Here is a 23,174-nt window from a genome sequence, read left to right on the forward strand (position 1 = left end):
CCCCACTTCTTCGCGGCACCTCGTTCTCAGTCAAGAGATGCGGGGGCGGGGCGTGGAGGGGACGCCCGCGAGCCCTTCTACACGAAATGGGAAAGGCTGTTTGCTGCGGCAGCCATTTTGCGGGAAGGGGAGGTCCGTTTTACTTTATGACTCGGTACTCTATCCCAGCGCTATCTTAGATCCCAGCAGCCTTCGTTCTCTGCGCTTTACTTATCCCACAGGCTTTTCCTGTTGCGGCCTGATTCCAGGACATTCTCCACAATTAGGCCATTCTTCCTGCCTGGTGTCCTTTTGACCTCTTGACCTCTGACTCTAAGGTCAGCTCAAAGGTTCCAGACTCGGGCTTGGGATGAACGGGTGTGGGGGTGTGTGTGTGATGAACGGAGGCGGGGGGCGGGGGGAGGCAGGGGGGGGTCGGGGGCCCCGGGGAAGGTGAGGGGGGAGCAGATCCCAAATTATTACCTGGTATTTAGTCTTGGACCTCTAAATCCCACCCTTAGTGCCTCACCCCAGGTGTTACCCCTCATATCCCAAAACTGACCCCAAGTTTCCAAATCTAGCCCCAGATAATAAACTAACTCCTACTACATTTCCCTCTTTCAGGCTTGCAACCCAATTGCACACCACAAATCTGGTTCCAGACTAAAGAACACCACCCTGTTAACCCTCAGAGACCAACTGATTTGAGTCAGCCCCTATGCTTGCTCCCGTGGTTCCAAACTTTAGCACCGGTTCTTTCACTCCCATTGCTCAGCGCTCCAATTCCAGAAATCTGCCCTAAAGTCTTCAAAATCTCCATCCCTGGGACCAACACATTTCGGAGAATCCTTCTCTTGCCCATCCTCCAACCAATGCCATAGACACCAAAATGATTTCTTCATGCTCTTCTCCCCTAGAGGCCCCAGTCCCTCCTCCAAGAAACCCTTCGTCCCAGGCCCCCATCATCCAGCCTCCTCTATCCACTCATCTCCCGAACTTAGCCTTTCTACCCTCTCCCTCACATCTGCAGGCCCTTATTCCTCCACCACCACCTCTGCCACCTCCACCCCCTGCCACAGGTGCTGCTCCCCCTCATGTCTTCGGACTGGAGAAGAGCCAGCTTCTGAAAGAAGCCTTGGAGAAGGCCGGCCCGAACCCTGGGAGCAGAGAAGACGTGAAAAGGCTCCTAAAGCTTCACAAGGACCGGTAGGGTTTCCTTTCCCCACTCCTCCCATCCAGGGGCTCACCGAACCACCTGTCCCCACATAGCTTCCTCCATGTCCTCTTGGGGTTTCCCGTTTCCACAAGGTCAAACAGCCTGACCACTTCAGCCATGAAGAAAGACCCTGCCCTCACAAGCACCTAGTCCAGTGAGAAAAACATATCCCTCCCTCAACCAGATGGTAACAGTGAAGAGTGGTTGGAGGGAGGCCAGAGGAAGTGCCCAACCCAGGCTGGGGATCAATGGGCACTGCCTGAAGAGGACCCCTGAGTGCTATTGATTTGAGCAAGTCATCAAAGCTATGGCATGAGAGTGAGCAGCTTGTGCAGAGACCCAGAGTGAAGTGAACATAAGTTCTTTAACGGGACAGGGGAAGTCGCAAGAAGGGGCTTTCACAGGTGGGCAGGGCATGGAGGGCCATGTGAAGGAAGGCAGCTGTCCTGTGGTCACCATGGAGCCATGGGAGGGCATTGCGCAGCTAGGCTGCCCACAGGGAGTGGAGGTAGTGAGACTGGAGTCTGGGGGCCAAGGAGGAAGCGGGGAACACCCAGGGACCTGAGCAGGAGAGGAGGGGCCTAAACCTGGATGGGCTGTGGGGAACCGATTTAATATTTTCCTGGCTGAGCGGAAGAGGGAGGAGTGACTAGTCCAGATTCAAAAGAAACTTCCAGCTTTCTAGGGAAGTTGATAATCTTCCCTAAATGCCCCAATGGTAGATGTCCAGCACTGTCTTTAAGTACTTATTTAATCCTCTCAGCAACTCCATGAGGTTGGTACTGTTATCCCATTTTCCAGATAAGGAAACTGAGGCTCATGGCAGTGAAGTCACTTAGCCACAGTGCTTAACAGAGGACCCCCAGGGTGAACTCTAGCTGTGGGGTTCTGTGCTTTTAACCGCCATGCTGTAATGTCATCTCCTTCCATCAGGAGAGTCCCCACACACACACACCAGCCTTGCCCTTTCACTGGCATTGGAGTAGAAGTTAAGCACAGCTCTCTGACCCTCCTGTGCCCTGGATGGGGGGGAAATTGATTGGGATCGCAGCAGCTCTCTGAGTGGCTGGAGGGTAGGGCTCTTTATCAAGATGATCACTAGGCCTGGAGCACAAGGTACCTGTTTGGGGTTTTTTTTTTTTAGTCTACTGCTGTGTTTAGGGATTTTTCACCTTATTTAACAACAGCCTGAGACACAGGTTTGAGAGAGGAAAATCAGAGTTTGGGTGTAGAGCCTCTCTTCTGGGGAATGTTCTCAAATCACAGGCTCCTAGTTGCAAAGCTTTTGACATCTGCTCTTTGCCCCTTCAGGAACTAGGAGAAGGAAGAGGGAACAGCAGGTGAAAGGGTCATTTCCACTGAGCAGATGAGAAGACTGAGGCTAGTCAGGGAGGCGCCCTGTCAGGGGTGAAGGAAGTCAGTGACTGAGTCAGGAGCCTTGCTCAGGCCTCAGGACTGCCAGGCCTGTATGCCTCCCCTTCACTACTCCCAGCCAGAAACCGGGGGGGGGGGGGGGGGGCTGGGGACTATAGGAGCAGGTTCTCGTGTGACCTGATTTTGGCTCTGATTCAGTTTCAGAAGTGACTTGCAATGGATCCTTTTCTGTGCAGACCTGCCCTCTCTCATCCAAGAAGGCCCTCAGTATGTGCCCTAATGTGGAACCCCAACCCCCTGGGAACCCCATATGTCTCAAGCCTTTGGCTTTGCTCTGCTTAGGATTGACCCAAGAGAGTGGGAGGAATGGGTTCATCTCATCCCAGTAGCCTGGGCAGGACAAGGGGAGCAGAAGGAGAGGGTCGGGGCCCTGGGTCCTGGGTGCAGGCACAGTGAACAGTTGGAATCAGTGAGCAAGTGAGAGGACGAATGAACCTGGTCCATCATCTCTAACTCCACTTTGGCAGCTGCTCATCCTGGAAGCCCAGGTGACATCTTTTCCCACCCTCCCCCCCGTCATTCTCAGTACTTGGCCAGCCTTTCTGCCGTGAAAGGGTATTATGCCTCCACACCCTGGGAGAAGGGAAGGGAACTCCCCCAGGGCAGCCAACCTATTCCCCACACTCAACTTCCAGGGCAGAGGGGACCCTGGACTCAGGGATTGAGGGGCTGGACTTATGTCTCCCAGGTGTGGGCTGGTGGCCCTGTGGATGGCAGGCACTCTCCTGGTGCCCCCCAGGGGAATCCCCCTGGAGAGACTCGTGCAGATGGCCATGGAGAGAGGCTACACAGCCCAGGGAGAGATGTTCTCTGGTGAGTTGGTTGCAGAAGGGTCGCAAGCCCAAGCCGGACTGGAGAGGCTGGGTCAGACAAGGTGCATGGGAGGACCTTGTTGCGTTCCTTAGGCCCTTTCCCCACCCAGTGTTCAGGGTAGACTCTGGAGCAAAGCTGCCTGGGTTCCCCGCCCGACTCTGTCACCTGCTGCTCTGTCATCCTGGACAAGCAGCTTACCCTCTCCGTGCTTCATTTTCTGCATTTTTACAAAGAGGCATCGATCCCCAGCGAGCCCTTGCTCTGTGCCTGCTCTGTCCCCACAGTGGCTGACATGGGCAGGCTGGCTGAGGAGGCACTGGGCTGCCAAGCGGAGCTGCTCTGTGGCGGCCTGGGCGGTCCCAACAGAGACCGTGTACTGCAGCACCTTGTCGCTGGACATCCCTTGCTCATCCCGTATCCCAGGGCAGGAAGGAAACAGGGTGGGCTCGGGAAGGGTGGGCCCCAGGGCCACACCACAGCTTTGGCCTTAACCCCATCACCAGCTATGATGAAGACTTCAACCACGAGCCGTGTCAGCGGAAGGGCCACAAGGCCCACTGGGCAGTGAGCGTAGGTGAGTCCCCCTCCTGTGTCCCTGTGCCCTCACCCGGGATCCTTCCAGCCCCCATCATCCCTCCTCACATTCTCACCCTTGCACTCATTGGTACCTCCCCAGTACTTGAGGCAGGAACAAGGATGGGCCCGACCCTGTCCACACAGGGTACTGTACTTAGCAGGCACCTGGCAGGCAGCAGGTGCCTCAGTGTGTGCCGGTTGGGGTTTCCACAAACAAGCTCAGAGTGCATATTTTTAGAGCAAACATTCTGGACTCCAGGCTCAGTCCTGCCACTTCAAGACTCTGACCCTGGGCTTCCATGTGCCTATCTGGAAATCGAGGTGGCAGTAGTACCCACCTCCATAGGGCTGCCAAATGGGCAGAGCATGGAAACCTCAGGAACAGTGGTGTCTGGTACGTTGCACATCTCAGTAAATGTTAGCTGTGACCACCACTGTCATTAGTTCACCTGCCTGGAAAAAAGATGGATCTGTGTGCATCAGGTGGCCCCCATCTAGGCTCTGCTCGATGACCTCCTTGCTCTGGCCTCAAGGGCTCCACTCTCACATCTCCTCCTAGACAGCTGGAGACGACTGGGTGACAATGTTTGCTCTGTTTCATGTCACCTCTCCACCGCCGAGTGCTGACAGTCCATAGGGGGCAGGACTTAAAGTGCCTGCAGCTCTGGAGCCAGACACCCTGGCTCCACATCCCAGCCCAGCTGTGTGCCTGCTGACCCCCTTGACTTCTCTGCAATGTGGGGACCAGGCAGCCCCTTCCCTGGAGGGCTGTGGGGGAAACAGACCCAGCACCTCTTCAGGGCTGGGCCGCCACTCACAGCCTCTCCCTCTCACAGGGGTCCTGCTTGGTGTGCAGGGTGTGCCAAGCCCCGGCTATGCTGAGGACCCAGAGCTGCCAGGCCTGTTTCACCCTGTGCCCAGCATGCCCCGCCAACCACCACCCCTGCCAGAGGAAGGCTCACAGGGAGCGATCTACCTTCTCTCCAAGCAGGGCAAGAGTTGGCATTACCAGCTGTGGGACTACAACCAAGTCCAGGATAGCAACCTGCAGCTGATAGACTTCTCGCCCTCTCGGGCCACTGATGGCCGGGTGTATGTGGTGCCTGCTGGTGGAGTACGGGCTGGCCTCTGTGGCCAGGCTCTGCTCCTCAGACCGTGAGACTCCAGCCACTAGCTTGCTGCAGCCCTGAAATGGGATCCAGACCCCAGGTTTTCCCCTGCGTGACTACCCAAGGACTTGGGCTGGATCTCCTGTGGACCTCCAGCCAGAGATCCTTCATTCAGGGTCCACCGCAGCCTATTCATTCTTCGGCCTGGGCATCATCCCAACTCCCCCATCCTCATCCTCTCTGTGTTGAGCACCTACTATGTGGGTTGGGATTAGAGCCAGAAGCCAGACAGACAAGCTCCCTCTCCCAGCGGGGAGAGAACAGCTCAGACACCATGTCCTGTCCACCCCACCTGGATGTTGCATCTGTCCGTTTCTCGCTGGTGGTCGCCCTCTTCTGAACCATTGTCATCTCTCTGGACATCTGCCTCACTGGGCCCCTTGCTGCCCCCCAGTATCTCTTCACATGGGGTCAGGGCTGAGGGAGCCAAAAAAAACAAAAAAGCAAACTTGGTCTTCTCAACCTTCCTTAGGAGCTTGTGGCAGCTCCTTGTTGCTCAGAGAATAGGGACTAAACTCCCAGCCCCAGCCCACCTCCTGCCACCAGCCACACTGGCCTTTCAGGACCCTAGTGCAGCCCTCTGCTGACGGTAAACCCTAAACGTTCCCAGTGTGGGAGAGGAAGAGACGTTTCCCTCAAGGTTTTTTTGCCTGGTCTAATAAGTACATGAAACAGATTAGCAAGAAAATAACCAAATTTAATACATAATGGGAACCCCACATACATGAGAGGTTCTAAGACGGAAAATGAGGTATGTATTGCCTTTCTGAGCTAAGGTTCATCTTGGGGCTTCAGAGGGAGAAAGGTCATTGCAGGACGATAGAGCAGATGTTCAGCAATTAGACGTTTACCCTGCTCTGTAGATAGGTCAGAAAAGGTTATCTCTGATAATCTCGTTATGGGCAAAGGCCCCTAATTCAGACTTCTAGGTAGGGGATGGTGGGGTGGGGGTTTCACTGAGGCTTCAGTCTTGTTTACCCTAGTTCACAACAGTCCACATACCACGGAGGTACATCTTGGGGTGACTTGTTCTGAATCCGTACAACAGCTTGACTCACCAGTTTCCCTCTGGGTTCTGTTTTGTTTTTTTTTAATGCATCTGAGTTAAATGTGCCAACCCCTTTACCTGTGTTAACTCATTAAATTTTCCAATCGTGTATATAAGGTATTAGATCCTCCCCGTTTTATAGACAGAGAGACGGGCTTGGAGTGCAGTCACCAGCCTAAGGTCAGATGACTTGGCAAGTGACAGGGTCAGGATTCAGACCAGGAAGTTAGTACCTACACAAATATATCTAAATAGATACATGTTTTTAATTCATTTAATGAATACCGTTGCCTGCCCTTTGAAAGGGGAGAGAACAGGTGTATTTTAGTCACTGCCATGTCTGCAGTGCCAAGGAACTTCAGAGACACTACAGCATATACATAGTGTGTTTTGGGGTTTTAGTGTTTATAAGCAGAAGTGGGGAGGCCTCCATCCTGGCCGCGGCCCCTTCCCAGCCCTGACAATGGTGGGCACACTGTCAGGGGCACTGTCTTCGTCGCTGCTCTTACCTGCCTTACGCAGCTCAGAGCCAGGCACAAGAAGGGCTGCTTAGTGAATTCTCCAAGCCTGCATCTCCATTCCAAACTGGTCACTGTCCTGCTATCCAAGCTCAAGATTATGAGTTTTGAGCCCACACACCCCTGACTGAAAAAGTTCCATGAGGTTGGCTTTGAATGTTCTGTTAACTGGGGAGTTGTCATGGGGGATCGGGTGGCAGTTAAGGGATGTTGCCCCCAGTTCCCCAGCACTGCCTCATCTAACATCTGTCTGGTATAAAGTTTAAAGGTCAATAGGTGAGGAGCGTGCCTCCTGAGCCCTGAAAGACCATGTCAGAACTTTACCTTAGAGGTGCTTGTCCTCCCCTAGCCCAGCCCTGTGGGACTGAAGCCAGTTACAGGTACAAGAGGGGCTGCTCACTTCAGGATGCTGAGGTCTTTGGCTTAGCCAGCAGCCCCACCCACCCTAAGCACCTGGCCTCAGCCAGGCACTTCTCACAGCAGAGGCCCCGGGGTGGGATGGGAGCCACCCAAGGACGGCAGCTCTAATTCCCAAGCTGCCTTCCCTGCCCTGAAAGCCCTTCTCGCCACCTCAGGTGGCTGAAATAAAGGGCCCCTAAAAGGGTAAGGGGGGACGGGGGAAGTCCAGAGGCTGAGGTGGCGCCCGAGGAGGAATGAGGTTGTGCTGGTCACAGTTCTGGCACCGGATGTGGCTGTGGTTTTGGTCTGCAGGGTGTCAGCAGAGTTCTCCCAGGAGTGGGGAGGATCCAAGGGGCTCTGGGAGGGCAGGAGAGCAGCGGCGGGCCAGTCCCGTGGCATCACACCCTCCGCAGAGTCTCTGTCAGCACTTGAAGAGCCCCAAAGTGATGGGGCCATAACGCTCCCAGGCAGACAAGCCAGCTCCAGCATTTGTTCACAAATGAGGTCTGGTCCTCCAGGCACCACAGATGGAGCTGACTGGTCCCTGGCCTTGAGCCTGCTTCTGGCAGGACGAGGCCTATGAGCACTGATTAGAGTCATTCACATAGTAATAGGCGCGTGTCAGGCCAGCACCCTATAGCATCTGAATCGTGTTCTTTCAGGGTATGTGGTTTAGTTGGGGCCTCCAGCAGCCCCTCGGGAATCTTCCTTGCTGGTTTGAAGACCCAGTCTGGTTTTGACTCTCAGTGGGACCCAACCGTGTCATGTCCCCTCTCTAGTCTTTACAACCCCAGTATCATGAAAGAGCTGGGCACTACGTGGTCTCCAAGGCCCTTCAGATCTGTCCTGGGCTTGGGTGGTGTACAACACCTCTCCTGTCCCTGAGGCCAGTGCCTCCATGGCCAACCTCAGGCCCCTGCATACCTTGGGGCTCTTCCGGCCAGCCGAGTACCATCCAATAAAAAACCTGGCAGCAGGCAAGTGGGTCAGCTCTGGGCCAGCCCCTGAAGAATGTGAATCATGTTGTCCAGGCCCCAGAGGTAGCCATCCTCACGGTTACCCTCAGTCCAGGGCAGTCGGTGGCTGAGTGTCTGGTGGTCAGGCAGAGCCACTGTCTTGCCGAAGTCAATCATCCAAACCTTGGCCAGGCCACTGTGGTCGTGCACAAAGAGAAGGGAGCTGCCCACTACCTGCAGGGAGATAGGCAGCAGTCAGGGGCAGAGCAAGCATCGGGGAAGGTCCCATCCCCAGGGGGAATCCGAGCACGGTGGTTGACAGCATGAACTCGCACCAAGATGCCTAGCCTCAAATCCTGGCTCTGCTACTTACTGGCTGTTATGCCTTGGGCAGGTGACTTAACCTCTCTGTGCCTCTGCCTCCTGATATACAAAGTGGGAGTAATGGAGTAATAGTACCATTTACCTCAAAGGTTGCTGTGCATATTATGTGTATGAATTAACCCATACAGAGCACTTAAAATAGTTGCCAGCAGAGCAAATGCACAGCAGATGTTAACTGGTATCCCTTTTCGAGTTGAGGTATAAACTCAAATGCCTGCAGGATCCTGAATGGGTCAGGAGAGCCCACTGGGGACTAAGGAAGTGGATCACACTTTCCCCAGGGGAAGAGGCAGCAACTGCGCAGCCCTGGCGAATTGCTGCCGGGAACTGCAGGCAAATGGCTTCCTTTCCCCAGGCCCCGTTTCCTCATCTGCAGAATGGGGGTGATGACCACAGCCCTGCCCCCTGGGGTTGTTGGCGGCATTCCATGACCCACACACTTAGCAAGTGCCGGTAGGGCTTGCATCCGGCCCTCAGAGATGCTGGTTTTGTTCTTCGAGTTAGAAATAGTACTTTCCTGGCCTTCACCTAACTCCCTATTTGCACAACCCTCCCTTTTCCTAACCTGGTTTCCAACCCCACTGCCCCCAGGGAACCCAAATGACAGGACCAGCGAGCAGCTGCCTGTGAGTAAAGGCAGATGTTGCCTCGCTCTGGATGCGTGTTGGGATGTGGCCAGTGGCCCAGTGACCAGGGACACTGGAAACCCTGATATGGGCGTAAAGTCACATTTCAAAGGTTGACAACTCATCTTTTAAAATGTAAGTCACCAAGCAGGTGAAACCAAACACAAGGACAGATGAGATGGGGTCCCCCAGGCCTCTTTGCAACTTGTGTGTAAAGCTCAAAGGCAGTGACAAGGACAAAGAAGGTGACATCTGATAAGAAACATGACAGTAACAGCTGGCACACAGGGTTTACTGTGGGCACACTTTCCCTATATTAATCCACTTAACCCTCGTGTTGCCCAGGAGGCAGGTGCCCTGTTACCCCAACCTGCAGGTCAGCAGACGGGCCTGCAGAGCTGGGGCCCAAACCCAGGCCCGCTGGACTCCCAGGTCAGGGCTCTCCGAGAAGTCAGTGCTACCAGGAGAAGGAGGTGAGAGGGCTTTGGTGGGCGTGGGGGGCAGCGCTTGTACAGAGGAGGGGAAGAAAGGGTGCCAGGGGTGCTGTCACCGCTTCCAGGCTCTCTGAGACAGCCCCAGAGAGATGAATGTTCCCAAAGAAATGGTGCAGACAGGAGGGAGAGCGGGAGGGAGAGAACCACTGAACAAGGAATGCAGGTAATGATTGTGAATAGTTATGATTATAAAGTAATTGTAAGAGCTAGGGGTTAGCACTGACCACGTTGCTCACTTGGTTAGAGGGTTGTCCTGATAACACCAAGATTGCAGGTCCGACCCCCAGTCAGGGCACGTACAAGAATCAGCCAATGAGTGCATGAGTGCGTAAATAAGGGGAGCAACAAAATCAATGTTTCTCACACTCCCTCCCTCTTGAAAAACAAAAAACAGAAACAAAAAAAGAGCTAGACGTTAAATGCACTTCCCTGCTCCAAGTGGCACTGAAAAGTGGCTCAGCAGCCTGTGAGGAAGGTATTATTGTTCCTCCTCAACTTGGGAGGCAACCAAAGCCTGAGACATCACACAGCTGAGAAGTCACATTGCAGAGCCAACCTCATCCCAGGCTGCTTGGCTCAAGTCCATGCTTCTAATTGTCCCACGTCCCTGAAATCCCCTGTGCTGCCTATTGTATAAAAGCAGACCCCCAAACATGGGGCCTCAATTTAATTGTTTTAGCCTTAATTCTGACAGCAATTTCTCCTCAGTGCAAACTGGACCCCAACCCACTCCCACCTCACACACATACAGGGCCCCCTGCTCCCATGGCAGTGGGGCTCGCACCTCATGGGTCTTGAAGAAGGGGGAGTTCTCCAGAGCTTCACGAAGTTCTTCTAGGCGTGCCACATACTTTCCCTGTTTGGGAGGGAAAGTTTCTTGGTTGGCATAGGAACTTTGTGGGTCCTTACCCACCTTAAGATCTGACCTTGTCCTATACCGGCCATGACGGAATAAGGGGAGCCATGGGGAAAATGGAAGGGGAGGTTGGATATATCAGTTTGGTGAAGACAAGGGTAAGGTTAGTAAATTACATGAATACCCATAATTCCTAGCAGCTCCTCACATCAAGAGGTGGAGTCTGCCTGTGGCCGGGTAGCTCAGTTGGTTAGCGCGTCATCTCACATGCCAAGGTTGTGGGTTTGATCCCCAGTCAGGGCACATAAAGGAATCAACCAATGAGTGCATAAAAAAGTGGAACAACAAATCGATGTTTCTCTCTCTCTGTCTCTCAAAGCAATAAAAAAATAAAAAAGAGGTGGAGTCTGTTTCCCTTTCATCTAGGCTTGGTCATGACTTGCTCTGGCTAACAGAACATGGCAGAAATGATGGTGGCTTAGCCATCAAGAGGCCTTGCATTTTCGCTTGTTCTCCTGGCCACCTGCTTCCACCATGAGAACAAGCCCAGGCAAGCCTGCTGGATCATGAGAGACCAGTGGCCAAGTCATGACCTGAGACCACCAGACATGTGAGCAGGGCCATCCTAAACTAGCCAGCCCTGGCCAAGCCCTCTGTGACCACGGATGGTGAGCAACACCAGTCAGTATCAGCCAACCTAGGCCCTAAGCAAAAGGCCATCAATGGGGGCAACGATGACGGTGGTGGCCCTAAACTGCTCAATTTGGGACACGGGTGTCCCACTCACCAGGATTCCACAGTTCCCATCCACAAAGTCCTCCAACACCTTTGTCACCTGCTCCAGCTCCTGTGTCTTCTTGAAGTTGGTGTTGCAGGTCCCGTCGGCTTTCTGAAGGGTAAGGGTTGAAGGTACAGTGTCATAACTCCTTCTCAAACCCAATACCAACCAGCCTCAGGCACCTCCTAAGGCTACCTACCTGCCCCCATACTCACTTGCTGTTCAGCAGAAGCCAGCCCACCTGCCCAGCTCAGATCAGCCCAGCCCCAAGTCACACTCTGGGCAGCTATTCCTTCTAAATCTAACTTTGAACCCCCTGCTTGAGCCAGCCTAGCCAAGTAGGCTCTGGAAGGGGATAAATCTGGCTTTGAATAGTGACTCTGCTATACTTCCTAGCTGGGTGGCTTTAAGCAAGTCACTTCACCCGTCTCAACCTCAGTTTCCTTATCTGGAAAATGGGAATTGTGTTGGTATCTACTTGCTAAAGCTGGTGTGAGGATTAGAGGAGACTGGGTATAGAGAATGCATAGCACAGTGCTTGGCACATAGTAAGCAGGCACTCAATAAATGAGACTAATGTTATTTTTTATGTCTAAGAGGGGCACAGAGAGCCACCTGAGTCATACGACTGTGCTGTGCCAGATGGGCACTGCTAACATGGAGGTAACAGGACAGGCACAGTCAGATGAGGGGGCAGATACTGAATAAGAGCATCCATCACAAAGGGAGATAAGAATAATGAAGGAGTATAGGAAGTTATGAGGAGGTAAAGAGAGGGCTCTAATCTAGTAGGAAGGGCTTCCTGGAGGAAGTGAGATTTAAAAGGAGACAGGAAAATGACTAGGAGCCAACCAGGGGAACAGGACCCTTTCACAGAAATGAAGTGCTTCACTGTGGCCTGCAGGTAGGCTGGGGAGAAGAAAGGGGTGAAAGATGAGGCTAGACCCTAGAGGGCCCTCTAGGCCAGGGAACATCTCTTCAGAGCCCTAGGGAGCCATGGAAGGATTTTGAATAGGAGAATGACATAGCTGGATATACAACTTATATCTGGCAAGGCTGTGGGGAAACAGGAGCCCTCATACATCACTGGTGGGACGCACAACGGTACAACACCTATGGAAGGGGTTTGGCAATCTCGAGCAATGTTCCCAATGCATTTCATATTTGATCCAGTAGTCTTGCTTCTGGGAATCTAGTCTACAGCTAAACCTCCACACTTGCAAAACGTGCCATTGAGGTGCGACTTACAATGAAAAAAAAATGGAAACAATCCAGGTGGCCATCAACAGGGCACTGTGGCATATCCACAAAGAGCTATTACCATTAGAAAGAAGAAAAGAGAGAGACAAGGGAAGGAAGGGAGGGAGGGAAGGAGGGAGGGAGGAAGGAAGGAAGGAAGGGAAAGAAAGAAAAGACGGTAGAGAAGGAAGGAAGGGAGGGAGGGAGGGAGGGTGGAAAGGAAGAAAAAGAAGAGACTCCGTGGAATGACATGGAAAACTCTCTAGGACTATGCTGTCTTTTGTCTAAGAAAGGGAGGAAATTTAGGGATATTCAATTGCATTTTTTTTATGTGCAGGAAGAAATGTAAGAAACTGATAAAATGGTGCCCTACAAGTAGGTGGGGAGCGAAGGGACAGAATGGGAACGACACCAGCAGGTTGGGGGAGAGATTGCTCCTATACCCCCTTGTATAATATTATTTTGACTTCTGAACAATGTGAATACTTATTCAAACAATTAGATTTAATTTAAAAAAAGAAAGAATGAGCGCTGGCTGGTGTCCAAAAGATCACTGGTTTGATACCCAGTCGGGGCACATACTTAAGTTGTGGGTGCATTCCCTAGTCGGGGCATATTCAAGAGGCAACCGACTAATGTTTCTCTCTCATATCCATGTATCTCTCCCTCTCTTTCTCCCTCCCTTCCCCTCTCTCTAGAATCAATAAAAGAAAAAAAAATTTTTTTAAAGAAGGAAGGAAGGACAGGAGGGAAGGGGAGGGAGGGAGCGAGGGAGGGAGGAGAGAGAAAATCTTTCTTCATAAGGGGGAAAAAGGATCGCGCTCCAGCTGCCGCATTGGACGATGGATCTGAGGAGGCTGTGTAGAAGATGGGGCCAGACTAGGACAGGGCCATGTGGAGGGAAGAAGTTGGAATCAAGAGATGCTCAGAGATAAACAAAACTTGGTCACTGATGGATGTGGGGATGAGGGAAGCAGGACCTCTCCTGGACCCATCTTGCCATCCTCTGCAGTCTCCTGCTCTCTCTCCAGATCTTGCGTTTTTCCAGTTTTCCCTGACACCCATGTTCCCCCAGAAGCCCTGCCTAGATCTCGTTCCCAGCCCTCTAGCAACAGCCTAGCAGCTCCCGGACCTCACCTTGATGCCCTCAATCCGGAAGCCCAGGGTGGAGGTCGAGCTCACAGTCTCCCTCCACTGCATGTAGCGGGGCTTGGTGACAGCACCCTGGGCATGCTCCTCAGGGGTGGGGGCCCCAGGGTCCACAGCCACCATCTTCTCATACATATCCTTCCGGGGCCGAGGCCGTTCTCGAGCCTTCACCAGCTCCTCCTCCAGGTAGGTCCTTGGACACAGAGGATGTGACAAAGTAGCATTTCTTAAACACAAAGCTACAAACCGCAATGAAAACAATTGACAAACTGGACTAAATCAAAATTACTATGTTATCAAAAGACAGTATTAAGAGAGTGAAATGGGAGGTTGGAGATGTGTGTAGGTGTATGTATATCTCCAACAAAGGACTTGTATCCAGAACGTATAAAGAATTAGAAATCCAAAAAAAAAAAAAAAAAAAAAAAAAAAGACAAGGGTATAGTGGGGCTAAATGGTGATGGATGGAGACTTGACTTGGAGTGGTGAACACAAAATACAGTGTGCAAATATGTTGTGAAATTGTGCGCCTGAAACCTGTATAATTTTGTTAACCAGTGTCACCCCAATATATTGAATAAAAAGGAAAAAAAAAGAAGAAAGAGCAGGGAGAAGGTATAGGAGACTAAATGATAATGGGAAAAAAAATACAATAAATAAAAAAAGATAGGAAGAAAAAAGCCCAACAGATAAATGGGCAAAATATTTGAACAGGCAGTTTTCAAATGGCCAATCAATGCTCAACTTCTTTGGTCATCAGAAAAACAGAAATAAAACCATAATGAAACCCTCACCAGAATGGCTAAAAATTAAAAAAACAGATAACACCAAGTGGTGATGAGAAGACAGAACTGGAATTCACACTGCTCGTGGGAATGTATGTACAGCCACTTTAAAGGCTGAGTTGGCACTATCTTCAAAAATGCCAAACCCTGCCCTGGCTGGTCTGGCTCAGTGGATTAAGCGCTGGCCCGTGAACGAAAGGGTCGCCAGATTGATTCCCAGTCAGGGCACATGCCTGGGCTGTGGGCCAGGTCCCCAGAAGGGGGCGCCTGAGAGGCAACCACACACTGACGTTTCTCTCCCTCTTTTTTCCCCTCCCTTCCCCTCTCTCAAAAAATAAATAAAATCTTTAAAAAAAAAATTACCAACCCTGACCCTCCACCTCTGCCTCATGAGTGCCCCTGGCCCCACCTGCTGCCCATCTTGCAGTCCATGATGGAAGGGCCCTCAAAGTCCGCCAGGAGATCTTCCATCTGGTTGAAGGCCTGACCATCCTTCTGCACTATGCCATAATAGGTTGGCACAAAAGGCCGTAGGGGGTCATTCATCAGCTGCTCCAAGCTGCGCTGCTCACACTGACAGAAACGTTTTAGAATCCGACCATCCTCTCCAGCCTGGAAGTTCCCTATGAGCAGCACAGTCAATGAGAGGGTCAGAAACTATATGAGCAAGAGAATCCCCCTGTTCTATACGCATCAGATCCTGGCCGCTGTCATTTTACCTGACTCTTCCGCAATACTTTCTCTTGCTCCCTGCAAGTCTCAAAATCTTGGCCATGGGTTACAAGGGAAGGGCCTATTTCTGCTCTTTGTTTAAACAAAGTCCTCTTCACAGCAGATTGTGTCCTCATTTGTTTTGTAATTTTGGACTGTGAGCTCACAATCAGCTGTGGGAATTTTTGTGAGGTCTGAGTGGAAAGCCTGACTTTCTAGAGCAGATTTGCATTTTCTTCTGCCTGGAGTCCCAGAGTGCTAACAACTGAAGCCTAGTTAAGTTAATTTACAAATCCAGCATTTCCTGGACCATGCAGATAGTGTAGATTTAGAATTACAATTCTTATTGAGATAGATTGTATTTTCAGATTATACTTTCCAAAGATGGTATAATAATAGCTCCTGTCCCACATACTCTTCTAGAACTTTGCCATTCTCCACCAAGAAGTGGAACCTGATTCTTCTTCCCTTGCATAGGGGAGGGCTTATGGCAGACACAGCATTGTATAACTTCATAGTCTAGGTCATAAAAAGAGATGCAGCTTCTACTGTGTTGGCAGAGACGTTTTGCAGTCCTGAGCTGCTATTTAAGAAATCTTGCTACTCATGGATACCATAATGCAAGGAAGCCCAAGCAGCTACATGGAGAAGCCACACATAAGCTTTCCAGCCAGCAGTCCCAACTGAGACACAGTCAAGTCAGCATGAATTGCCAGGCATGTGATTGAATAACCCTCCAAAAGTTTCCAGCTTGCAGCCTTCAAGTTGTCCTAGCCTAATTCTCAGATATAATGGAGCAGCAACAAGCCACCCCTGCCATGCTCTGTCTGAATTCCCAATCTCAAAACCTGTGAATGTAATAAAATGGTAGTTTTATTTCACTAAGATTTGTTTTTTACATTCCACTGAGTTTTGAGTAGTTTGTTTGTTTGTTTGTTTGTTTGTTTGTTTTTCAACACAGCAATAGTAACTAGGACACATATTGATGGCAGGCCTGTGTTTGGTCTGCCCTGCCTTTTCTCTGATTCCAATCTAAGGATGGACAAGGCAGGTGAGGTCCTTTCCTGTCTCTCTTTGTAGGTGAGCATGGTTTGTCTAGTCCAGCCCACTGCCTGTTTTTGTAAATAAAGTCTTATTGGGACACAGACACACTCACTTGTGTATTATCTATGGCTGCTTTCATACTGCCACTGAAGAGCTGAGTAGTTCACTTACTATCTAGCCCTTTACAAAAGATGCTACATGTTAGGCATATGTTATGCACTGTGCCACTACGTGCTACAGATACTGTGCTAGGCCCTGGGGAGAAACCATTACAGCTCTTGGTTATTGGGGGCCTACTAAGCTCTGGACACAGGGTGAGGACAGGGAACAACAATTTCCATATATGAGCAGCCTATGTCTCAGTCCTAACATATATTTTGATAATAACCCTTCAGTTAATTCTGCAAGGGAAGGGCAATTATCTCCATGTTACGGATGAGGAGACTGAGGCCCAGTGAGGGAAAGTAACTTACACAGGTCACCCACAAATAAAGAACAGAACTAGGGTGTAAGCCCAGGCCAATTGTCCCCAGGGTGGAGGACACACGCGTGCGTGCGCGCGCACGCACACACACACACACACACACACACCCCTGACACTGGGATAACAGGGAAGAGCCCTCAACCCTGATGCATAAATGGCCAGGCCAGGACTAAGTTCTGGCAATAAAAACACTGTAAGATGAAACCGTCACAAAGCCCATTTTACAGATGGAAAAACTGAACTACAGCAAGCAGCCATGCCGCCTTCTGCTCCAGCCCAAGCATCTCTGCCCAGCCGTCTGCCCCCTGCCCTCCACCGCCCCCTGCTCTCACCAGCATGTCCGGATAGCTGGACCCAAGGGTAGTGTTTTCGGAATGAGACCATGAAGGGCGAATACTTCAGAACCGTCTTCAGTTTCTTCCAAGGTTTGTTCTGTGTGGGGCAGAGCAGGGTAGGGTCAGGACTGAGTCCAGGGAGGGAAGAGGATGCAGGTATTGCCATGAGAGGGAATGAAGGTGGACCTGGGGCCTTTCCAAGGCCAGGGGGCTTCCTGGAGTCACTGCTCTTAAGCTCGTTGAGATGAGCCAAGCCAATCACAAGATCTCCCAAAGGCCTCCAAAAGGTGGGGAGGAGTCCATTTCTCCCTGTCATCACTGTCTTTCTATCTGTGTCTCTCGGTCCTTCTCCAACAGGTAAAGTTAGGCTAGGTGTTGTTGCAGTAACAAGCAACCCCCAAACCTCCCCCACACACACATATACACACCCAAAACAAGGAAGCTTCATCTCCATCCCAAAACCAAGTCAGACCTTCCCAGGGAAATGACCGAGGCAGGAGTTGATGGATGGAGGCCAAACCACAGAGAGAGAAGAAACTAAGACAGATCACAAAGGGATGACAGAGACCGAGACACAAGGACAAAGCGCCTGTGACAGTCATGAGAGCTGCTTACCAACCCTCCCTCTCACAGGCACGTCCCTGTCCTCTTGAACTTAAGAGTTACTGACTTGCTGTGGCCAATGACATGTGAGCAGAAGTGTCACTTTTGGGTGGAAGCCTTAGAGTCAGCGCATGACTCTCCACGTTCTTTTCCCTATTGCAGAAAGGGTGGAAAAAGAAATGGAGGCCTCCTCAGTCCCCTCAGCCCACCACTGACCATGGGCAATGTGAGGTGTGAACAAGTGTCATCCTTTGTTGTTCCAAATCACTAAGTTCTGGGGTTGTTTGTTATTACTGCAAATCCCAACTTATTCTGAATAACAGAGACAGACACAGAGTTACTAGAAGAGCAATACAGAAAGACAGAAAGGGAGACACAGATACAAAGTAATAGCAGAAAAAGAAAAAGAGAAACAGAGAACAACAGAGAGAAAGGGAGAGCAACAGAAAACCAGGGAAGCAAAGAGAAAAACAAGAATTTAGTTGCGTACTCTTGACTCAACCAAGAGCTTCTTGAGCCTGGGTGCCTGATTCCGGAGCATGCACACACATGTGCGTGTGCACACACACACAGAGGAATATATTCTTTGCTCCAAGCATACAGCAGGCCCTTAGCAAGTATTGGGAGAATCGGTCATCTCCAGGGAAGGAAGCTGTGTGGCCCATCCTTCCTACCTCCAACCATCTCAGGGCCAAGGCCACGCACTCTCCCACCCCCTCAGAGCCCAGCTACCAGCAGACATCTAAAGTGAGATGGGAAGATCAAGCAGAGCCAGAGTGTTGAATTGCAGGATTCAGGAAGAGCTTATTCGCTACCCCCTCCAGCTGCCAGGATTGGAGAGGAGGTGATTAATAAAGGTTCCTGTTTACTAAGCACCTGGAACATTCCAGGCATAATGACAAAGACTGAGTGTCATAACCTACTTAATCCTAAACACACAATCCCAGGAGAATTGTTGACTGTACAGAGGAAGAAACAGCAGCTCAGGGGGTAAAGTCACTTGCCTAAATCATACAGTCCCGCCTTCGGTCTGACCGCCCCCTGACCTGGACTTGCCACCACATCCCTGCTAGACAACAAGCTCTGAGGGCAGGGACTGGGGTTACCATGATTATGACTGTGTCCCAGGCCATGCCTGACACAAAAATGTGCTCCAAAAATGCTGCTTGGATTGAAGAAGGTTGGCTGGAACCTTTTTTTATTGTAAGCAGATTCAGTACCTTCTCTCTTTTCTTAGATCTGATGGCCAATCTGGGCTTTCTCAGAGGGTCTCATGAGGCCCCCGAAGAAGGCCTTTCTGATGTGCCAGGCCGGGGCCAGTCACCTCCTCCCACACCTCCCCAGTCTCCTTCCATCTCAGCCCCGACCACTCTTGAGCTGTCACAGCCTGATGACAAGTCTGTCTCTTCCACGGCCCCAGGAACTCTATGAGGGTAGTATCTCAATCACTGCTCTCTCCCTAGCAAAGCCAACATAGAGCTGGACACATAATAGGGGCTCAGGGACTGTTTGTTGTCTGATTAGAAGGATGAAATGGACATGAGAAGGAAGGAAAGGAGGGAGGAAAGGAAGAAAGTAGCTGGACCTTTAAGGTCAGATGGGATTTCAAAATGAAGAGAGAAGGAAGCTAGGCTATTCTGCGCAGCGGACAACTTGAGCAATGAGTGGAGGCAGGATGGCGGCAGGGTGTTGGGGGAACAGTGTGTACTTCAGCTTTGTTACAATAGTGGGGTGGGGGGAGAAGGGAAGCTAGGGGTAAGCAGCCTGGAGACAGGAAGCTCTGAACACAGGACTGAACTCCTGATCGCTATCAGGAAGGCCCTCGGGAGTCATCAGAGGAGCTGGAACAGGCAAAGTTCAAAAGTTATCAGAGGTGGGCCATGAAGATTCTGGAGGGATGAGAGAAAACTGGAGACAGGGAGACCTTGGGGGAAAGTAAGTTAGGGACAGATCCACACACCGCAGAGGTTAATGGATTTTAAACTCAGCCAGAACTGAATTAGAATCCTCGGTTCTGGCTCCAACCAGACTTGGCCAACCCCAAGCAAGTGACTTCACCTCTCTAGCCTGTTTTCTCATCTGTAAAATGGAAATAATAACAATCTCAATCTCATAGTGCCACCATAGGAATTGAAAGAGTTAACACATATAAAGCACTTAGAAAAGTACCTAGTATTCGGCAAGGGTCTGAAGTCTCAGCTCTGCGTCTTCCGAGGTATATGACTTTGGAGAGCTGCCTTAACCTCTCTAAGCCTCAGTTTCCTCATCTATAAAATGAGATGCTAACAGCATCTAACTCCTAGAGCTGCTGTGAGATCTGAGTTAATATGAGCAAGGAGATTAACACAGGGCTGAGCATGAGTGGATTTTTTTCACCCACTTCCAGTTTAGCTGTTCTGAGATGCCAAGGAGTGAGAGAGCAGGCAAAGGCAATGGCAATGGCAAACAGCCCACGGGTCAACTCCCTTGCTCTGGCATATGCAGGCCGAGGCAGGTCTGCCTCTTACACCTATGGCCACATGTGTGAGCACATCCCTAAGGGAGGCATGTGGGGTGAGGAGGGCTCAGGGTGGACTCCAGTCAGAGGCCCCAGAACAATGGAAAGACCGAGAAGGCAGACCCACTGGAGGCTCCCACACCTGAATCTTCGCTGACTCTCTCCTGAACCTGCCCTGCCAGCCCTCCTGATTCACCAGGGTAGAACCGCACCCAAGGTGGGGGTGAGGGTGGAGGATGTAAACAAGAGTCTGCCTGGGCCCCCTGAGAAGCTGGGCAACAATAGGGTGACTGGAGGGTCCCTGGCTAGGCTGGGGGGGATCCCTTAGAATTTTGGGTTTACACAGCCCTTTGTGAATCTGATCAAAGCTGGGGGCTCACTCCCTACAAAAGTGAATGGGCTAAGGGTGGTGAAGGTGCAGGGTACCTTAAGACAGCCACTGGCCCCAGACTAAGAAATTTGGGGTAGACAGTATACCTTTTCTAGCCACCTATACTAGTGCTCTTCAGATTTTGGGGTCACACATCATGGTCCAGAGGAGCCAAGTAAGTCATAGACCCTTCCTGAAAAAATGTGTGTATACACACACAGACTCACACCATCGTAGGATTCCTGGACGGTATGAAGTTGGCCAGTGGCCATCCACTTGAGACTCCAGAACTGGAGGCAGTGGGTGAGGGGGTGAAAGGATTAGGAGGAGGGTGCCTGGAGTAGGTTAGTAACCCAGCTGTCAAGAGGGAGGAAGTAAGTGGATGGAAGAGGTGTCTGGAGATGAAATTGCTGGTAGGTGCTAAAAACTCCTCAAAGTAAAGGCAGGGGAACAAGGGGTCTGGGAGGATGTGGCTTCAGGTCCCACTCACCCCAGACCTGTCCTCGGGGTCGCTGGCACCTCCACCCCCGGCCACCACGTCATCCTCAGACTCGTCGAAAGAAGAGGCAGAGGAGAAGCCGCCACTGCCCACCTCAACCTGGGAGAGGGGTCCCATTCTCTGAGCCTCAGGCTCAGGAGTTTCAGGAGTGATGATGAGGCGGGGCACAGGGATCAGGGAGCTATACTCCAGGTGAGAGCACAGGTGAGTCACCAACTCCCCAGGTTCTGGTTCTTCTAATGGGCCATCTTGGTTGGGCTCCCCCAAAAGGCCGTCTGTCCCAGGCTCTGTCTGGGGTCCATGAGTATCTTGTGTTTGTGTACCATCAGTGCCAGGATGTGTCCAGGAGCCATCAGTAGTTTGTTGTGTTGGGAAACCATCAGTGCCAACCTGTTTCCAGGCTGTTTCAGTATCCTGTTGTATCTGGGAGTCATCTGTGTAAGACTCTGTCCAGGGGTCTTCAGGATACTGCTGTCTTCTGGAGCCATCAATACTTGGCTCTGTTGAGAGATAGGCCCCCTCTGGCTGCGTCCGAAGGCTGGACCTCTTCTGGTGGGTCCAGAGGTTATCGGCCCGGGGCTTGGACCTCTCTGGCTGGGTCTGTGACCCATGTATTTCTAACTCTGTCCATGGCCCATCAACGCCTGGCTGTGTCCAGGGTCTGGCCCTCTCTGACTGAGACTGAAGATCGGACCTGCGTGGATCTGTACAAAATCCGTCTGTCCCAGTCTCCGTCCAGGGTCCGGCTGTCTCCAGCTCTGACCAGTGGCTGCTCCTTTCTGGATGTGTCCAGAGGCTGGACCTGTCTGGCTCCGTCTTTTGGCTGGGCCGCTCCGTCTCCGCTCCGAGGCCAGCTGCTTCAGGCTCAGCCTGTCTGTCTGTCCCCGGTTCAGGCCCGAGGCCGGCCCTCTCGCGTTCGGAGTGGAGGCAGGACCCCTTGGTCCTGGCCTGGGGCCCGCCCCCCTCTGGTCGCCCCGCCGGGCCTCCGGCACCGGGCCCAGGTCTCTGCGGCCCCGGCTGCCGCTGCCGCCGCCGCCCCCCTCGCGGCGCCTCCAGCCCCATGCGGGCCGCCCCCAGCAGCTTCCCGGCCTCAGCCTCGTTCAGACTCCCCCGGCACGGGCAGCGCCTCATGCCCGCTCCCTTGGTTCGGGCTTCGGCCCAAACCGGCCCCTTCTGGCCCTTTAAATCCCACGAGGGGTGTGGCTGGGGAGCCCCGACTGGCAGGTTCCGGTCCGCGTTTCTCCAGCCCGCCAGGCCACGCAGTGGTTAACCGATACCCGCCTCCGGGGGGAGGAGGAAGAGCCCCGAGGCCCCCGCCCACAGGACGTGGCGTAAAGGGGGCGGGGCGGGGCTTCCCTGTTCCCGCCCCTCTCCCTGGGTCCGCGTGGATTCCCAGCGGTGGTCCGCCGGGTTCGGTGTGGGAACCCTGAGGTTCTGGGTGCGGGCCAGTGAGGTCCCTCCCTAGATCTCCGCGATTAATTTAACCTCCCTACACTCTCGAGTGGCCAATTTAGCCTCCTTACAACTTGGTGATCGGTCCAACAGCGCGCCCTTTCTCCACGCACGGCGGGGACGATGTTCCAAAGACGGGAATCCCACGGACGCAAGTTTGAATCCGCCTCTCCCACTTCCTAGCTGTGTTACCTTGAGGGAGTGACTTACGCTCCCTACCCGGGCTCAGTTTTGTCATCTGTAAAATGAGGATACATAATATTGTTTGATTGTTTTGAAAAATGTGAGTTCAATGCCACGAGAGCCAAGCACTTTACCAACAAGGAAGTTGAGACCCAGAGCAGTGAAGAATTTGTGTAAACTCAGAAGATTAGATGAGGGGCAAAGCCAGGGCCTTATCTCTGAAGTTAGGGTACGTAGCCAAATCCTGGCTCCAACAGGAATGTTTCCTCTGAGTCTCAGTTTCCTTGTCTGTGAAAAGGGAGAGCAATGATAATTTCCTCATGGGATTGTTATGGGAATTTTTAACTACAGCGTATACATTTGTGCGCTTGCTTGGCGCCCTGCAATGTACTTAGCTCTTTGTACCCCATACTTTGTGAGGTAGGGATCGGCATCATCCATGGTCAAGAAAACGGAGGCATAGTAAGGCAAAGTCCAAGATCACATATCTAAATTGTGTAGATTTGAACCCAGGCCAACCTAAGCCAAAGTCTGAACTTTTGGACCTTATTGTGTGATATAACTTGCTTTTGAGACT

The 23,174-nt window shown here is 51.9% G+C and overlaps 2 protein-coding genes across 5 annotated transcripts; one reads left to right on the forward strand and one right to left on the reverse strand.

The window, feature by feature from the left end:
• The first annotated feature begins 38 nt into the window (after window positions 1-38).
• Window positions 39-8,122, forward strand: ACTMAP (actin maturation protease). 3 transcript variants are annotated; one of them, XM_054580753.1, is made up of 8 exons: window positions 39-132; window positions 222-317; window positions 604-1,185; window positions 2,768-2,836; window positions 3,318-3,442; window positions 3,727-3,856; window positions 3,946-4,016; window positions 4,855-7,191. In XM_054580753.1, exons 3-8 carry the CDS (start codon window positions 869-871, stop codon window positions 5,175-5,177), a joined length of 1,035 nt encoding a protein of 344 aa, XP_054436728.1. In that variant the 5' UTR covers window positions 39-132; window positions 222-317; window positions 604-868; the 3' UTR covers window positions 5,178-7,191. The 3 variants fall into 3 exon arrangements, with proteins under 3 accessions (XP_054436728.1, XP_054436729.1, XP_054436730.1); XM_054580754.1 differs by lacking the exon at window positions 3,727-3,856 and having other exon boundaries at window positions 1,010-1,185; window positions 4,855-8,122; XM_054580755.1 differs by lacking the exon at window positions 3,727-3,856 and having other exon boundaries at window positions 1,059-1,185; window positions 4,855-8,122.
• Window positions 6,380-22,093, reverse strand: ITPKC (inositol-trisphosphate 3-kinase C). Of its 2 annotated transcripts, none has more exons than XM_054580750.1 (7): window positions 20,954-22,093; window positions 16,991-17,090; window positions 14,829-15,042; window positions 13,623-13,827; window positions 11,256-11,357; window positions 10,397-10,468; window positions 6,380-8,342 (listed from the first exon to the last, which is right to left on the reverse strand). In XM_054580750.1, exons 1-7 carry the CDS (start codon window positions 22,091-22,093, stop codon window positions 8,139-8,141), a joined length of 2,037 nt encoding a protein of 678 aa, XP_054436725.1. In that variant the 3' UTR covers window positions 6,380-8,138. The 2 variants fall into 2 exon arrangements, with proteins under 2 accessions (XP_054436725.1, XP_054436727.1); XM_054580752.1 differs by having other exon boundaries at window positions 21,056-22,050.
• Window positions 22,094-23,174: the final 1,081 nt, after the last annotated feature.

The sequence above is a fragment of the Pteronotus mesoamericanus genome, unplaced genomic scaffold (assembly GCF_021234165.1).
Source record: "Pteronotus mesoamericanus isolate MK-2021 breed Mesoamerican mustached bat unplaced genomic scaffold, CSHL_Meso_final contig_639, whole genome shotgun sequence".
Classification (NCBI taxonomy): domain Eukaryota; kingdom Metazoa; phylum Chordata; class Mammalia; order Chiroptera; family Mormoopidae; genus Pteronotus; species Pteronotus mesoamericanus.

Excerpts from the sequence above, each read along its gene's own strand:
- ITPKC (XM_054580750.1), bottom strand. The coding sequence starts at position 22,093 with ATGAGGCGCTGCCCGTGCCGGGGGAGTCTGAACGAGGCTGAGGCCGGG. Across the intron at positions 11,358-13,622 it reads TCCGGATTGAGGGCATCAAG|AAAGCCGACGGGACCTGCAA; the intron begins GTGAGGTCCGGG and ends CTTACCCTTCAG. Across the intron at positions 8,343-10,396 it reads CCTTCTTCAAGACCCATGAG|GTAGTGGGCAGCTCCCTTCT; the intron begins GTGCGAGCCCCA and ends ATCTCCCTGCAG.
- ACTMAP (XM_054580753.1), top strand. The coding sequence starts at position 869 with ATGATTTCTTCATGCTCTTCTCCCCTAGAGGCCCCAGTCCCTCCTCCA. Across the intron at positions 3,857-3,945 it reads GGACATCCCTTGCTCATCCC|CTATGATGAAGACTTCAACC; the intron begins GTATCCCAGGGC and ends CCCCATCACCAG. Across the intron at positions 4,017-4,854 it reads CCACTGGGCAGTGAGCGTAG|GGGTCCTGCTTGGTGTGCAG; the intron begins GTGAGTCCCCCT and ends TCCCTCTCACAG.